The sequence below is a fragment of the Hetaerina americana genome, unplaced genomic scaffold (assembly GCF_022747635.1).
Source record: "Hetaerina americana unplaced genomic scaffold, ioHetAmer1.1.p SCAF_64, whole genome shotgun sequence".
Taxonomy (NCBI): domain Eukaryota; kingdom Metazoa; phylum Arthropoda; class Insecta; order Odonata; family Calopterygidae; genus Hetaerina; species Hetaerina americana.
In genome coordinates, this window is record NW_027287250.1 from 2,228,159 (window position 1) to 2,246,098 (window position 17,940).

Below are 17,940 nucleotides of genomic sequence, written 5' to 3' on the forward strand. Positions count from 1 at the left end.
GATTCATAAAACATTAACAGGAATTACTATTATGTGAAATTAACCCTCACTTACGAAAATCTATATATAATTGCCATTGACATACTCACTCAACCAAGCCAACAATAATATCTTCATCAACATATCCTGCGTTATATTTTATGAGGTTGACGAGCACCAGGAGAAAATCATTTGTCCTTGGAGTTCCAGCAATAGCAGGCATCCAATGCAGTAAAAATGGGGCGATTTCCTCCTCAAAATACTGGATATCTTTCCCATTTTCGGTAAGGCTTTGAAGAAGATCAAGTCTTGAAGGCAAGTTTGGAAATTATCTTTATTTTTTCCCGTAGTTGCAAAATCATGTTCATAACAAATCACAGACTAATCCTTTATTTCACTTCCAATTAATCTACACTGATACTATTAATACTCTTTATTTGACAGGAAAACATTTAACATCGCAAGACAGGAAACAGTAACTGACTATTAGATATACGCACTTAGAGGCTAGTATATCTGTCTGTGTTAAGGGCTATTCGAGAGAATGATGATTATTAAATAATTGCAATTAAATGAAAAACATACACATTGTTTTCATATATTGAGCAGATAGGGCGTTTACCGGGGATTGGCATCTTCTGGTATGTCATGAGTTTTTATAATCCGGAAGAACTGGGCTCTCATCATACCAAGCTTTTCGTACTGTCCCTGGACTAAACATCTAAAAAAAGCAAAAGCTATGTGCCTATGCTCTTTAGCGACATTTTTCTGCAGAAGGTCTCCAAGAAGAATCCATAGTCTTTCAATTGAATTCTAAAACAAATTTCAATTAGGTTAAAGAAAAGCAACCGTGATGGCAGAATTTACAAAAGAAATCAGATTGCACATACATCTTCCAATCGGTTGTTTAATACCAGGTCACTCAATTCTTTGATTGCTTTAATGCGCTGGTGATTAGGATTGTCAGGACTTATTTCTTTTTCGATTTCTTGGGTCAGAGAACAATCAACACGACCTCTAAAGTTCCCTGAAAAGTGCAAATTTTATCGGTACAGACATTTCCTTCACATATGTTGGCACTTACCTTAATAGCCTCCTACCTTTGTTTATCCGAAAAAACTGCTTCAGCTTTTCATGAAAGGGTTTTTCCTTTTCTTTCGCATTTGTTTTCGACATGTTTTAAGGATCGCATTAACCTCAATAAAATGAAAAACCCCCACTTTGTAACCAGAATATAAAACGAAAAGCTTAACTATGAAAAAAGGTTAAAACAATGGATTACAATCTGCTCATGGCGTAATTTTTAAGTGCATCTGTATTCAGTCTCGCGATTGAATCTATTACGTGCATCTTCAAGCTAATTTCCATTTTTCAGTGATGAAAGTCGGTGATCTTCTGCCTCTGCCATTAAAATTACAACTTGCGCATTGCGCTTGCCCGCTTGCTTGTACTGTCAACGATGAAAAAGTTTTCAGTCGACTATTTCAGTGAGAGAAGCGAAGTACGTGATGTTCTCGTTGCACACAATCATGTTTAATCATGTTTTGTTGAGGTACAACTGTGAGACAATGAAATACGAGAAATATCACTTCTCATCTGCGATGAAAATAGAAATATTTCATCTTGTCACGTCATTTTGAAAAGTATTTAGACATACAGTAGAGCCTATGTATTTATGGCCTAATTTGCCACGTACGAAACAACTTTTTAAAACAATATTTTTCGCTGAGAGATACATCTCTTGATTTTAAAATTAATAATTCTTTCGCCTCCGATAAAAACTATTTTTGTGTTCCCTGACATTCATTTTATTATGCATATCCTTGGGTCAGCGCGGGCTTTCCGCAGTCAACTCAGTTGCGCTTTAATTAAACTCTAGAATTTATAACTTGAAAATCATACTAAAATAAAACAAACTACTAGCTGTGTTAACAGGAGTTATATCCTTATTACAGTTATAAATGATTATTCAAAAAAGGAGTTATTTTGCAAAAGTAAAGAAAAAATAGTTAGCTCTCGCTATTATGCAAAAGCAGTATAGTAGTAGTATATATTTAAGTGGAAATCGCAATCAATATTCGTACTCGCTTCGGCGGTACATATACTAAAATTGGAACGATACAGAGAAGATTAGCATGGCCCCTGCGCAAGGATGACACGCAAAATCGTGAAGCGTTCCACATTTTTTTCAACTTTAAAGTGGTAATTCACATTCATGAAAAAATATAGTTTTTTCACGACTAATAAAAATTTTCATTGAAAATGTACAACTGTTGTATAAATCCTCACATTTTATTTTTGGGATCAAAACAATTTAATATCGCTGTGGAGAATTTCTGAAAATATGAGTACTTTGAAAACCATACGAATAACAATTCCTTTTCTTAAATGCTTTTAGGATCATCGCGAGTGCCTCTTTTGTTCTGTTTGGTATCTGTGATTGCGTGTTCCCCACCATGACAGTCTCGTATGAGTGCAGGGTGGGTGTTGAATGTCATGAAGAATAGAAAGTATGATGAATCAAGAATAATTTATCTCTAATTGGGATTTAAGGGTACAGCCCCCAATAACGTTAAACTCTGCTTCCCCTGACGGGGTCAATTAATTGTGTCGGCGGGGCAACGCTCTCAGATAGGTATTTGAGGTCCGGGTCTTGGTTCCAGCCCCAGTATTACTCCTGGACCAGAGTGTCTGTGATCTCCATTGGTGTTATTCCTTATTTAAGCAATTTAAAAGTCCACTTGACAGTTTTTGGATTAATAGTTAATTATGAGCTCCTAGTAACTCAGGCTGTTACCAGGTACCAATCAATGTAGGATTAAATATTGCATGTAATGCAACTGTAATAAGATGCACAGTTGACGGAAGTAGGCATTACACCTGGAGTAGGGAAAATGTATTTTATAATGGGAAAAAAATATATTTTATTGCTCCGAACGATCAGTTTTAAAATTTTAGTAAATTAAGAAAAGGTACAAAAATAGTTAAATACATACATTAAATAAATATATTTATAAATAAAAAATAAATATTATTCCTTGTGATGGGCATGCTCACTAAATCCAATGAAAAATACTATCGATGGAATGGCAAAATGAAACAATGTTCCAGCAGTGGCTTCTGGTTCAATGGCGGACTGGGCAGGCACTACGTATCGGCTGCCCAATGAGATGAGAGGTCTTCCGGTTCATCTGAGTTGGGGGGCAAGGGGGAGGGCTTCGATGTCGCTCTGGTTCGCTCCCGGCATAACCTTGTCCTGGCCATTCCTCCGCTGTGACCCAAGCAGTGACCGGGCGGCGGCCGTCAGTTTGCGCGAGACCAGGTGAGCAATGTGGCTCGACCTGCGCCACACGAACTCCCTCGTCCGGTCGTGGTCATCGGGGCTCTCCACGCGGACCTGCAGAAGCAACGTGAAGCAAGGAGAATGACAGAGTCACACCATTAGTTATTCTTCCACAGCAGCAGTGCCACCACAGATGCCTCAACAATGGGTTAATCATGCACATTGTCAAATAGTACGGAAATGTTAAAAACAACTTTTTCATGTTTTGTCCATTCAGTTTAGTGAGTTCTGGAAACTATTTACGACTTAATGAAAACCGTTCGAGAAAGATGCTGATGGAGAAAGGCACAGAGCCATTCCACGTTAATTTCTATTCTCAGATAGCCTCTCGATGCAAGTAATCGTCTTCAATGTCTTGATGTGGAATTGATACGTACATTCAATTATGTCCTTCTCTGTCAACCTTTGGATAATTTATGAGTAATCACAGATACGTAAAATCGAAGGTATTGTGTTCTTATAGCATAACTGAACTTGCAAAATACAATTGAATCCCACAGGTGGTGACTATTCAAAGCGCTCTCGTAAGAAAAACAAGATCACATAATTATTTTTTTGAAAGCCACTATTTTATTATTGAATTAAATGGAATCCATCCATAACTTCATTCGAAATGTTGTGATATGAACAAGAACAACGATTTGGACAACATTTCTCTAATAAAAAATTTTTGAAGAGGTTGTTTGCATATAATTGTGGGGGTTCCCACGACTGGCGGTATCCATGTGCACTCATACTACCAGCGTGGGTGAAACAATGGTTATTGGATTCTAAGCGACATTGGTCCATGTCCCTTAGGAATATTGGCACTGATGCACAAGGGTTTTCTTTTCCAGCATTAATGTATCAAAAAGAACAAAGTTCAGTTCAAAACCAAATAGGGACAAAAATAAAAGAATTTTTCACTGGCCTAGCGACAAACAAAAAAAAACCCTTCCTTCGGAAACATGCCTCGTTCTTTACCCGTGGTGATTCAATGGAATAATCCCAATGATATCAGTAGTAGCACCAGGCCTTGTTAACTCTTTTGAAGGGGCTCCATGATCCCCATATTAGGTCAAGCCTTGTTACCCGGACAATGTAATTTTAAACTCCCATGACAATGGTGGGAGCACTTAAGGAGAGGTCATGGTGAATTCACCACTGGACAGAGCGACACATTGGAAGCTCCTCGACCACAACAGTCGGAAAGCAACAATTCAAACTGTACACTCAGCTATAAAATTGCATGGAAATCCAATGATTAGCGGCTGCCGCAATGCTAATGGCTGGTGACCACACACACCCCCCTGTCACCCACCGTCTCGATAGGGTGAGGCGTAATAATTACATGAGTATACATAATTCTGCCAGCACACAACAGTCCACATCAACACAATAGCCCATAAGTCGCTGCAAGGGAGTGTGGCAGTGGCACCAGGCAAAGAGGCCGACATCCATTGGGTCTAATTGGACTCCTTCAGGCAACGAAGATGCACTCACCTGTTTCGGCTGGAGCACCCGGATGTTGTGCAAAGTGGCCGTCCCATCCAGGGACACCCGGAGGCTCATGATGCCGGACATTTCCTCGGTGACCGCTGAGGCGCTCCTCAGTTCCTTGGTCTCGCCGCGCCCAAACTGAAAGAGGAATTCACAACATGTGACAAGCTCCAAAACCTGGCCAATATGTTTTCTGCAGATTTTAATGCCATTCTCTGAGCATAAATCCAGTGGGGTGAAAAATAGAGTTAAATTTGAAATCAGTTTTATATACATGACCAGCACATTTCCACTCTAATAACTAATGCAATCCTTTTTAATTTTAAATTGCATTGCATGAAAATGAAATTGCAGTCTCAATCTGCATTCATGGCTGAGAAACTACATTAGCTGATGACACCGTTTCTAAACCTATGTCAAAACATGATATAATCTATGGGACCTACTTGTTCCTCCTGGCAGTTTCCATGTGTACCTATACCTGTAATGATATTGGAGCCAAGTGTTAGTTATTACCAATCTCCTTCTTACGTAGAAATGGTATTCTTTTTCTCCACAATCATATTTAATCCCTAAACCATACATTTTGACTGCTTTCATATCCCTCCCTTCGCTCTCAAATCCCTCCCTTCACCTACAACTGTGGTCTGATCTCCCACGTCTATGCGTATTTCATGTTTCCTTACTGACTTACTCCTAATAATTTCTTCTAATTGATAATACACACTATCCGCTTCTATCTTCCAGGGCCTACTTGCCGGCATGTACACCTGGATTATGACTAGATTGGTTGGATCCACTCTTATCACTACCGATAGACTACTATCACTCACCTCCTCAAGATTCACTATCCTTCTCCCAAGTGTCCCACTCAGTGCCGCTGCCACTCCACATTCTCTCCTCCCACAGTAAATTGCACTGAAACTACTAATCCAGAAATCCAAGATGTCTCTCCATCTCACTTCACATAAATGTAGCATAGAGCATACCTTCTTTTTACATTTTACCTCAATATTTTCTCGCTTACCTGTCCTCATCATCATCTTAACATTCAATGTATCCATCTTAGCCAATGCCAACTGCCATTGATTATTTAACATATTATCAATTGAGGAATTAAATGGGGAATCACTTCAATTATTTCTCCCTTGTCAAGGATGGTATTATTTTTACAACACAAGGGTGATAATATTATTATTATTATTATCAATGGTAATCGAACATTAAGGTAGGTTTTGGATGGACATAAGATACCAAATGATACAGCAACAATTCCCTTTTCTCTCCCAACAGACACAAACCCCTTCTTATCTCCACATACTTCCTTTCTCTCTTCATCCCATCCAACATCCCCATCCTTTCCCTTGTTTGCCTAACATTCTCCTCTCTATTACAGTCTTCAACATCACACTAACCATCAATACACCCTTCATCCATTTTTCCTGCCTCCTTAGGATTTCTCCCAAGAAACCCCTCTCCTCGCCCACCATACCAAAACCTTCCTTATTTGTTTTCCTTTCGGTCCATTTCACCTTCTCCATCCTTCTCCACACCTACATTTGAAAAGCCTCCAATATATACCTATCATCCTGCTTCAGTGATCATATTTCCGCGCCACACATAACTACGCTCCATATCATGGCTTTAACGATCTTTTTCTTAACATCCTTACCCAAGTTCCCTGTCATCAATTCCCTCCTCCTGACTTGAATCCTCTTCTTATGTCCCTACTACTTTGATGATTTTGGTCCTAAGCACTTCCAAGGCGTGTAAACTGTTGCACCTGCTCAAGTTTATGAACTCCTATTTTGAAATTGAATTAGGCCTTTCCCTTACTGGAAAACTGCATAATCTTTATTTTGCATTCATTTACTCTCATCCCAAGCCTATTACCGTGTATATCCATTAAATATGAATTTGTACCATTTGGAAAAACACTATGATGAAAGTGTGTTTTTTTTCCGTCTGGCGAGAGAGAGGGAGGGAGGGAGAAGGGGTGGGTTGGGATGGGATCTCTGCGGAGTGACCTCCTCTCTCACCTCCTTCTCCACCTTGAGGATGAGCGGCCCCAGGAGGAAGTTGCTGCGCACAGAGGTGTGTGTGGACATGAGGTTGACAGCCACATCTCCGTCCCGTCGGATGGACGAGAGTCCCATGAGGGTCGCCTTTGCCCGCTGCTGCTTCACCTTGTTCTGTTAGCAGAAGGAAAGCAATGCCCATCACACAAAGAAACAGTCACTCGGGAATCTAATATGTCCCTCATTTTTTTAAACACATCCTCTTTCTCAGGAGATCTGGGCTTAATTGACTACGCAAGAATTTAGGGATATAAATAGCCTTTGGATTGATTTCATGTGCATCAAATTAAAATTGATAAATGAATAGGAAAGTTACAATAGCATATTTATTGTGTTAGATGTGACAAGACACCATCTTTAAAAATAAATTAAATAATATGACCAAATAAAGGGAGTGACGTGAAACTTTATTCAGCATTGCTGAGGATGCTTGAAGCATTTGGAAAGCAAGTCACATTTAGCAATTTGAAAACTCAATTGCAAAATTTTTAATTGTATTGTGCTGTTTCATTTTTTTAAATTTAGTCTTAAAGCAAGAAGTAACTTTTGACCCATATATCGCTCAAAGACCTAATATTGAATTAGACCTCTCAGACAAATAGTAAATAATTGCTAAATTATGTACATAATGCACATAATGTAGGAATTGCACATAATGTAGGAATCATTGCATTTTGTAGAGCATCGTAATTCCCTTGTCTATCTGGGAAGACTCCGCATGAGTGCCACTTACTCACAGTTGATCAAGCAATAGTTAATCATACATCCAAGAGATTGCAGTTATTAATGAGTGCTTAAAAATAGGCAATGCAAGAAGCATAAGATGAAGATAAACCACAAGAAAATCAAAGTAATGAGATAGATTCTCAGGAAGTAGGATGATCAAGTTGAACAGTTTTAATAATAGGAGGATCTTAAGAAGAGGGAATAAACTGGAGTAGGTGCAGGAGTTCATATATTTAAGCAGCATTTTAGAGGTAAATTAGAATAATAATGGAGACATCAGGGTAAAAATTCAGAACAGAAGAATTTCTACAATCAAGTGAATTGATTACAAGCATGCTAAGTAAAAAAACGGATAGTGCACAAGACAAGAGAGATAGTGCACATGGAATGTAGTGCTATATGAACCTGAAACTTAGTCCTTGAGGTAAGGCGATGAAGTTTTCGTAGATTTGGAACTTTTGAGATGCAAGAATGGCAAACAATGGAGTTCATAATTTGGACGAAGAGACACTAATGACAGTTTCAGCTATGGCGAGCCAATGGGTGAATAGGCTGGGTGAAATCTGAAGAAGGCAGAGAAAGTGGGTGGAGGAAACATTGTGAGGTATTGCAACGTTCAAGCCGCGATGTCACGAAGGAGGAGAAGTTCAGGGGGCGCAACGAAGGGAACAGGGGTTTGAGACGAAATTAATGCAGGTTTGAGCCACAAAGGATAGAAGAAGGAAATTAGGTAACCCAACAAATGGATACTCTCGAGATGCATTGAAGTAAATATTGGTCATCAAAACTCCCAAACCCTTTAATAGGAGAATTCACTTATGATGATAACATAGTGACTTTCTCCTCTTTAAGTGGCAATCGTCAAATAACACAAAGATTTTACTCGGGAAAAAATATGCAGAAGAGAAAAAGTTGAAAGGAGATTAGAAATCCTTGTCATGTCTTCTCAATATAATGCATCCAACTCGAATAGTATATATAATTTCTGAACCGAAAATAGACCAATTAATTAGTGACCTTGTTCTTGTTTTTATTATTGTTGTTGTTGTTGGGGTTCTTGGGACGACTTGGCCGCGGCTGTGCCTTGTTTCCTGTGGAGGGCTGGCGCCTCTGGGCATCTGGCGCCTCCGACTTTTTCACTGAAGATGGCTGATGGGCCTTGAGCAGGGATTCCTCCTGGAGCTGCTTCCTGCGTGGATGGACGGGAAGAAGGATTGGCGCTCATGACTCGTAGAAAGAGAAGCATGGTCAAGGAGAGTCTGTGGACGGGGCGTCCAGTAATTGCTGCATTATATCCGTCGTCTCTCTTAGATAAGTTATTCTAACAATTCAAGGCATTCATTTCTGGGTGACTTTAATTATCTATAATGACCATATTTTATGAACGAAACAATTATCATGATTCTATACTTGCGATATACCTGTACATTCATTCGCAGATCATGCATGTACATGTCCAGGGTACGTGTATTCCAGTCACAGTTGCAAAATAACTCCTCGCAGACAAGCATTCAAATTGTGTATTTAAGAAATGATTCTGATGTAAATAAAATGGTTACGACATAACATGCATGAATTATACCCTACACATGAGTTTACATACACATTAAGTCACTTATTTAAGACATTTCAATATTTATTTACGAAATAACTACCAAGATCGGCGACATTCGGTAATTCGGCTGTGGAGAGGCTTCAAAATATAAGATCAAAATTGGAAAAAAATACAATGCTTTAGATTCAAATTTGCGGAACATCTTACGATTGCGACAGAAAAAAATTGCAACAGTACATAGGAAATGTAATTCAGGAAGAATGTGAGCATGTTACACCAGCACCAAACCATTGACGTGATTATGGCACACAGAGCCATGTTTTCGATTGCGTGCCAATTCGAAGTTTAATTAAGTGCATCCCGCTTGGTTCATTGCTACATCCAAAGTTTAAAGCAATGGCTGATTTCACCAATGGGAAGAATACATTTTCCCTTCGTTTTTCCATTTCGAAGGTTGTCCGAATACGCCAAACACGAATAGCATTGTCACAGATGAAACATTACTACGTCTATGGGAATCTCGTATTTTCTTTCAGACAAGAAGGGAACATTCTGATCCCACGCCAAATTGGAATTCATAATCATGATAACATGAAGTGTAAGGAAATGGTTTTGATGAAAACAATTTTTTCGAGTGATAATTTCTATTTTCCGCTCGCACTCGCAATGTTGGCACACTTGGGTGTCGCGAACCTGCCGCGAGAGGCAGGGGCACATAGGGACGCTGAGGATCCGTGGGAAACGAAAGCCTTCCATAATAATAAGGTGAAACAAGGGAAAGAAAAAGAGGAAAACATAAGATGACGGCCACCTGAGGATGCCGCTTTTCGTTTTATTCGAGGGCACACTTTCGTCGCCCCGCCGGATGGTTTTCCGAACCAAATCCTCTTTCTGGTCGCCAAGAAATTAGACCAGAGTCTCCGGGGGGGGGGGGCGGTTAAAGCATGCCTGAAGGCAGGATCTTCACCGTACTACTTCAAAAGCGCAGCATAAGGCGGCAGGCGTACTCACTCGAGTGCGTGCGATTTGCTGGAGGACCCATCGAGTTGCTTGGGCACCTTCGGTTTGTTCTTGTTCCTGTTGCTGTTGCCATTCTTAACCCGGGTGGTGGAATGCAGCCTCACATTGACGGGGTCGAAGCTCTTCCTGATGACCTTCTTGACCCTATCGATCACCGTGTCGACGTATCGATTGTACTTGGCGACGTATAGACTAGCGGGAACCCTTCCGCTGCCGTTCAGTTCAAGGGCACCTGGCGAGAAGGAAAAAACACCCTTGAGCATCATTTTACGAGCTTGCTCTGCCCATACGTTCAACACAAGAATACATTTTTACCGGTTTTTAAAAAAGACAGTGTCAAAATGAAGAAATCAAACAAATACAAAAGTAAAAAATAAATGTATAGAATGCTCACAAAAAGACGTTGATTTTTCCGCCCTTTGTGTAATTAAATATGACGCCATGTGTTGAATATACGAAACACAACGAGCCTTGAAGTTAGCTTTCTATTAATTTATATGTAGGCTCGAGATCTTAATCAAAACAGCTGGGAGAGTTTGGGACTCTCCAAAAAATATTTTTAGATTCTTTTTTCAATTATACTACATCAAGTTGACACCGAGTCTGCCCCACAAAATAAGTAGAATTATTTTTTCCCACGGCTGGAGTGGGGAGATTCGTGGCAGGGCATCTTGGGTAAGGAACGCGACCAGCATCTGTTTTCTGCAGGCCGTTACAGTGTTCAAATCGCTGCTAGACTTGGCCCTGTTCGAGGTTCACGTCACGAAGTTCCTGGAAGAGGGCCTTTGGTTCCGAAATGTGAACTCCAAACTAATCAGTAGGCACAAATGGAGCCGGACGCCATAATGCATGTTTTGTTATCCGCGATGATGCGCCACAACAGGGGAGAGTGACTCGGCATATTGGGACATCAGCTATTCATTATTGTACAAGGGAACTGGAGTCATTTACAGCGCCAACCATTGACTTTTCAATCATGTTCAAGAATTAATCACATTTCTCAAAGTAATAAATTATGGTTACAAGTAGGAACCAGTTTATTTGATACATTACTTAATGCGGGTGCAAGTGATGAGTGCAACGCGAGAAAGTTTTGATAAAATTTTTATTTATGAGGTTGCTATTTTAATAGAGATGACTACAGTTAAATGCGGAGTACCAGAGATCATGTCCACCCGCAAATGAAGTTACGCGTAAAGATTCAATGGTAAAAGTATTAGAATTTCAAAGGTTATGGTATTATGAGGTATTGGAGAGAGTTGATTGTGTACCCTCCAGGTCTCATACTTAGTGATTCATCTCCAAGATCGGGGAAGAATCGTGGCATCACTGATTTTAAATGTTTCCGGTGAAATTGAAAAAAAATGAACGATTACTTAAATCTAACGCCTACTTTACCAAAACCAAGCGTAGATTGCAAGTAAGAGTAAATTATTCGAAATGTGCCGAATACAAGTACAACATTTCTAAAAAAGTAATCGCTAATGGCAACTCGAGCAACTTTACTAAGTCTCTTCCTATCGCTCATTAACATGTTACCGAGGTATTTTATGTTATAAAATGATGTTCGGCAATAAATCAGATAAGGTCTATGATACACAATTGACTTCGACGCGTTCCACTTCGCTTTTCTTTCAGTTGCGGATGGGAAAGATGAATATTTTGAACACCCTGCAGCTTGAAAACGGTTCAGAGCCACTGCAAAATAATAATCTCCTCCACCTAGAAAGATTTGCCTTCGAGTCGATCGGTGATATTCACATTTTATTCTCGAAATGGAAGAGCAGATCTTTGGAAAATCAAAAGGCGTCCCGGACCCAGCCTTCACTTGTCTCAATTGGGATCCAGGCACTAACCCCCCTCCCACCCCCGGGCCTTCTTCAAGTTCGATGCTCTGCAGAGCGATGAGGAGGGGCATGATACCCCGGCGCCTTCCTCTCGACGCCGCCGGAAGTGACGCAACTGCTGCGATGTGCCGAGTGAAGCGCGAAATGAAGATTGCCCCATTGATAAAAGAATTTCGCATAACAGACTCAGCACCGGGATGTTCCAGCCGCTGCCCTCGGGGGCTCTGAGTTGGCCGAAGCACTCAAGCCCCGCTGCGACCATGGTTTCTTTGCCTCACTCTTCAACTTAACTTTAACAAGTGCCTAGGTCATGTTTCGGCTGAATGACCTCCAGGCATAATCGATTGCCGGGCCGAGACCGAAAACCGCGACACCTACAAGGCAGGCGCCGATATATGATTTATATTCGACTCTGATTAAATTAAGAACGCACATAAGAGGGACACGAACGTAGTATTAGCGTTTCGGCGGTTGGCATGACCACCTAAACGGTAAAACCCACCTTTGTCGATTCTAGTCGGTGCCACTTCTGCTGGTGATTTCCCACCAAATGCTTACTGCCCCGCCCCGCACGCCTGACGCTTTTTCCTCTCCCTCCATTGGACATTTCGCCACCATTCCTCCCCAGCGACCAGATGTAATAAACCTTTTATCTACGCCCACCATTCTATCAGGAGGCTACGCTCATATTGGTCTTCATAACTCTGTTTTAAAGCTTCCATTGCAAGCTCTAATATTCTACCAATCCCCTCAAATAGCATGTCCATTTATTTCAAAATTATACCAGGAATAGGAAGGCCGGTTCCTCCCGCCCGTGGCTTCCCTGGGAAGAAATGGTATCCAAAATATCAAACAGCTTGGATGTAGATGAGATTGCCCAGAGGTGTCCTCGGGAATCGAACCCAGGCCCTCCGGTCAGTATCCCTGCGCTCTTACCCATTGAACTACTACGTTCCCTCTAACATCCCATAGCAGTAGTAGTAGTTTAATAGGGGAGGCGACCGACAGCTGAGGTCATTTGCGCCAAAGGGGATGGACAGGAAAGGATGAAGGGTGGTGAGAAACCCGGTGTCGGCATTAGCCTACTCTTAACGTAAGGCGCCAAGGGGTCCGCAGCTTAACGTCCCATCCGACGGACGGCGTACTCACTCAAAGTGCCCTCCACAAAGAACCTCAAGTAGGGATAGGGATACCTCTGAAAAAAATATTCAACACCGCCGGGATCTGAACCCGGGTCCTCTGAATGGGAAGCCAGTACGATAGCCACCGCATCATACACTCTGCACCCTTTCATCCCGTCCGACATGACTCCCCTCATTTCCTTCCCCTACCTCACTTGCCCACTTGCACCCTTCCCACCACACTGTCCTCCCCAAGCATTCCTCTCACTCCGCCCCGCATCCCCTCTCCCCGCATTCTTCCATCCACTCCTTGCACCCTTCTCCCTCTCCCTACCATGCTTCGACCACTTCTTCAATTGTTTTCTTTTCCGTCCATTTTATTCTCGAAAACATCCCATCTACATATATTGATGCCACTGTCTTAACAACTATGGTTTCCGATCCATTTAAAAACACGATTCATATGAAAGCTTCCACCAAACTTCTCTTAACATATTTACTCGTGCATCTCGTCAAAAACTGCATTCGTTGCCGAAACCTATTGCCAATCATGAAGAGTCGGGAGTAATGGGATTAGAGCATGATAAATGACCAAATAATTGCAATTTTCCACGCAGAAATTATTGCAACCTTGGTTAGGCGTCACGTAAAGATGATAAAGTAACATGAGCCAGATAGATGGTGGTGCCTAGGTAGAATGAGTGAGAGCTCAGTAAGAGGAATTAGTGAATGGAATGCTCCAGGAAGTGTTCCATCAAGGAAACCGAATGATATTGCTGAAGTCCATTTCAATTAAGTGCATCGACATAAATTCAGTGGAAAGAAACTCATTTATTTCATTTCTCACGGAAGCATCTGCTGGATGCGTGGTACCTCGACGGAAGAGTTCCGGGTTCGAATTCCGCGCACCTTTGGACACCAGGTTAAAAACCAAATGGCGTGATTTTCTGATCTCTAGAACTTCCTAAGAAATAAAAAGCGGTAGAGGTCATGTGGCCTCCTTTTCGTCCTTTTCCAACACGGTCAATTATACACATTTCGAGGAAAGCATATGAGGGGAGCTCTAACTTGACCTATCAAATCTCTCCGCTCCGAAGCTTCCGGAGCTCTGGTTGAAGATTGTGGTTTCCCGGTCAAACAATATACGACTCTTAACGTTAAATATACCTTTTTGAGCAACCTACAATTAGATGCTTTACGTATTATGGCTAATTGACATCGACATCTTCAAGGTCAATGGATTATTTGGAGTGAATTAAACGGCCAACTGTTGAGTTCCATAGTTGCCGGTAAGTAGATGCTTAATGACTAAAGATCGATTTCAATTTTTCGCCAATTCCGCAAACGCTTGATGTGTGGTCAAGTAGTAACTAGAGTTTTAGATATTTCGACAGCTGCGGTCATTTCCCCGCGTATTTAGAGGTCATTACTGGACGAGAAATTTGTTCTTGAAGAAATGCGGGTCTCCGCGTACTTCGCAGCACCGGCCAGGCGGGCGCGGCCGTTTGACCATCATCCACCCCTGATGATACGTGACCGCGGACACCTTTAACGTCAATCAGGCTCAGAAATAGTTTCGTGAGGCCACTGGCTACTTACGATGAAATGCAGTTGAACCACTTCAAAGACGCTCATTTACTTTGGCTGCCGACCACAAATATTCCATAGGACCATTCAATGACATTATTTACCATGAGGAGAGATAAGAACGAAGAGAGAGAAAAATGGGGACCCACCGGAGGAATTGTTTGCCTGCTCGGCCCAATATGGGGAGAGAAGGAACCCAATTTGTTTTCTATTGGGCGCCATTGAATATAAATTTACAAATTCCATAAAATTATTACTGACGCGTATGACTTTATTTCGCACCAAATTTTCGAATAAATAAATATATATATTCATATATATATATATATATATATATATATATATATATAGATTGTACGGAAAAACTCACACGAGCGGCACAATAATGGGCTGACACAATATAACACAAATAGAATAGAATAGCAACATTTAAAAGGACACTCACACGGTAAATTGTTCGAGCTTTCGGCCCTCTCAGAGGCCTTCTTCAAGTGAGACTGAAAATGTGCTGTTGCTGTGGAGAGGGGAAAGAGGTATGGGCGAGGAGGGGAGGTGTGGAGGGAATGCTGGGAGGGAAATTAAAAATGGCGGTTAAGGGTGGGAATTTTGAAAGAACGGAAAGCTAATATGTAGGCGGATTCACGAGTTTTCACCTCTATATTGGTGGCTGAATCAGGTAGGGATTCTAGGATGCTGAGAGCAAAACACTGGTCGAATGAAAGGTTGTGGGAATTGGCGTGTGAAGGGATAGGAAGAGAAGAGAGTGAGGCAGAATTGCAGGAGTACCGGTGATTATTCATTCGAATGGATAAGGGGGTAATGCATTCGCCTATGTAAAAGGAAGTGCAATGTTTGCATGATAAAAGATAAATAATATTTTTTGAGAGGCAATTAGCGTGGGAACGAGGTGAGGGGGCAATCAGGGGATGTAGGGAGAGGGGATTAGGCATAATAAGAGGACAGGTTTTACATCGGGGGCGGTTGAAAGTTGGTGAAATATTAGGAAATTTGTCACGGGGGGGCGCCAAAGGGTTGGTGGATCTCAGGTTTTTGAGATTGGCGGGTCGTCTGTATGCGATAGATGGGCATTGGGGTAGTAAGGATGAGGTCGCGTCATTGTCATGTATAATTGGAAACAGTTCTTTAAGGAGGGTTTTCAGTCTGTTTGATCCGGGGAAATAGGTGGTGCAAAGGTTGAGTCCTGCGTCAGATGTGGGCTTGTTATTGTGTGGTGTGTGTGGTCGGGTGGAGCGGTGGATTTTATTTTGTAGTAACTTTTCTGGGTAACCGCGTTTGAGGAGTGCAAGATATGGATTGTCAAGGTATTTGTTGAGAGTGTTGCAAATTCGGTGACCGCGGATAGAGAGATAGGAATCGAGCGTTTCGTGTGTTGAGGATGACAGCTAGTGTGGTATAGGTATTGCTGATGGTTAGTGGCTTTGATGTGTACTGAAGTAGTGAATTTGTTGTTTTGAAGTGAGGTGTCTGTGTCAAGAAAGGTGATGGTGGAGTCTGAAATGGAAGAGGTGAATTTAACAGCGAAAGATGAATTTAAGGCGGATAAGAAATTGTTGAGAGAATCAGAGCCATGTGTCCAGAGTATAAAAATATCGTCTATGTAGCGGACCCAGAAAAGAGGTTGAAAGGGTTGCTGTGACAGGAAAGTCTCTTCGAGATGACCCATGAAGAGATTGGCGTATTATGGTGCCATACTCGTTCCCATCGCTGTGCCCTTTGTCTGAAGGTAAAAACAATTTTGGAAATCGAATGCATTTTTAGTTAGGACGAAAGTGGCAAGGTTGAGGAGAAATTCCGTCGAGGGGCGCTGGGGTATGGGGAATAGAAGTATAAAGTGAGGTAACGTCGATGGTGGCCATAAGTAGGTTGGGTGTGGAGGGAATAGAGACAGAATTTAGACGGTTGAGGAAGTGGTATGTGTCTTTCGTGAAGGAGGGCAAGGAGAGTACAAGTGGTTGTAGGTGGTGGTCAAGGAATGCGGAGATTCTTTCGGTGGGAGAATTGTAACTGGAAACTATAGGACGACAGGGGATGTTGGGTTTGTGTATTTTTGGGAGGAGATAAAACTGGGGTGTTCTGGTGTTTGGGGGTGAAAGTAGGGATACAGGTATGTCTTGGGAGGTGAGGCCTTCTTCTGGTCCGCATTGGAGGAGAAAAGACCGAATTTCGGTTTGGAAAGTTTGTGTTGGGTTTTTGGTTAGAGTGGTATAGGTGGATGTGTCGTTCAGGTGAGCGAGGGCTTTGGAAATATAATCATTGCTGTTTAGAATTACAACAGAGGAGCCTTTATCGGCGGAGGTAACAACGATATTGGGATTGGACTGTAGGGTTTTCAGGGCATGACGTTCGTTCATGGAGAGGTTATTTTTCGGTCTGAGATGTTTTCTGAAGGATTGATTGGAAACTTTTTCGATAAGGAGACGTATAAAAATTTCGACAGGATGGTTACTAGGAAGGGGTTTTGGCTCATGAGTTGAAGCCGGGTGGAATTTGTTAAGTGCGGGATTGGTTTTTAAGTTACTGAAAGGTTTACTTTGTGATTTCCAGAAGGCGCGCCATCGAAGGTTTCGGCAGAAATTGAGGGTATCAGTAAGTATGTTCATGTGGTTTATTTTTGGTGTAGAGGAGAAGGATAGGCCTTTACTAAGAACGGATATTTCATTGTCTGAAAGGCTGGTGTTTGAAAGGTTTACAATGTCATGGGCATTGTCGGAGGGAGGGGGGGTGTTGGGATCGTTCGGTGGTGGCTGGCGTCTTGGAAAAACCGGAGGGCCTTTGGGAGGAGAGGGAAGGTTGTAAATGCTGCGGAGGTCGGGCTTATATTGAAAGAGTGGGGGTGGTTGAGGAGGAGTTGGCGGGAAAGGGTGAGAGTGTGGAATTTTGAGACCTACTCGGAAATAGGAAATACACAAGTTGGACAGCTTTTTAAGGAGAGTTTGACGGTTTTGTTGGAGGGAACGTAGGGCAGACGAAATTATGGCGTTGAGTTGTGGAATTAGGTGAGCAGCAGCCAAAGAGATTATTTTAAAGAGGGAAAATAGGTTTGATTTGTGTTGTTCACGAATGCATTGGTATTGCATAAGGATAAGGTGGGTTTATTCTAAAGATTTTTGGTAAGAAAATGCATTAAGTTTGGGGTGGATATCAGGAAGAGTAGCAGATAGTGGTAGGGAAATGACTAGACCGT

General features: G+C 41.7%; 2 protein-coding genes and 1 non-coding gene across 3 annotated transcripts in view; 1 reads left to right on the plus strand and 2 right to left on the minus strand.

Moving 5' to 3' along the window:
- LOC139695787 (tuberin-like) overlaps positions 1 to 1,400 on the minus strand; it is a 64,752-nt gene extending 63,352 nt beyond the window's left edge. The window contains exons 1-4 of the mRNA XM_071594573.1: positions 1,080 to 1,400; positions 870 to 1,006; positions 602 to 792; positions 90 to 287 (exon numbers count right to left, since the gene is read on the minus strand). Coding sequence (XP_071450674.1) covers positions 90 to 287; positions 602 to 792; positions 870 to 1,006; positions 1,080 to 1,155 — 602 coding nt within the window. The 5' untranslated portion in view covers positions 1,156 to 1,400. The remainder of the gene's footprint in view (positions 1 to 89; positions 288 to 601; positions 793 to 869; positions 1,007 to 1,079) is intronic.
- A 659-nt stretch (positions 1,401 to 2,059) lies between these two features.
- Positions 2,060 to 2,166, plus strand: LOC139695804 (U6 spliceosomal RNA). Its single transcript, XR_011702396.1, has one exon. It is a non-coding gene; the product is annotated as a U6 spliceosomal RNA (small nuclear RNA).
- Positions 2,167 to 2,917: 751 nt separating this feature from the next.
- Positions 2,918 to 17,940, minus strand: part of LOC139695796 (uncharacterized) — a 37,929-nt gene continuing 22,906 nt past the window's right edge. Inside the window, exons 4-8 of the mRNA XM_071594583.1 lie at positions 10,172 to 10,412; positions 8,623 to 8,794; positions 6,841 to 6,993; positions 4,805 to 4,939; positions 2,918 to 3,376 (exon numbers count right to left, since the gene is read on the minus strand). Of these exons, the coding sequence (XP_071450684.1) occupies positions 3,167 to 3,376; positions 4,805 to 4,939; positions 6,841 to 6,993; positions 8,623 to 8,794; positions 10,172 to 10,412 (911 nt within the window). The 3' untranslated portion in view covers positions 2,918 to 3,166. The remainder of the gene's footprint in view (positions 3,377 to 4,804; positions 4,940 to 6,840; positions 6,994 to 8,622; positions 8,795 to 10,171; positions 10,413 to 17,940) is intronic.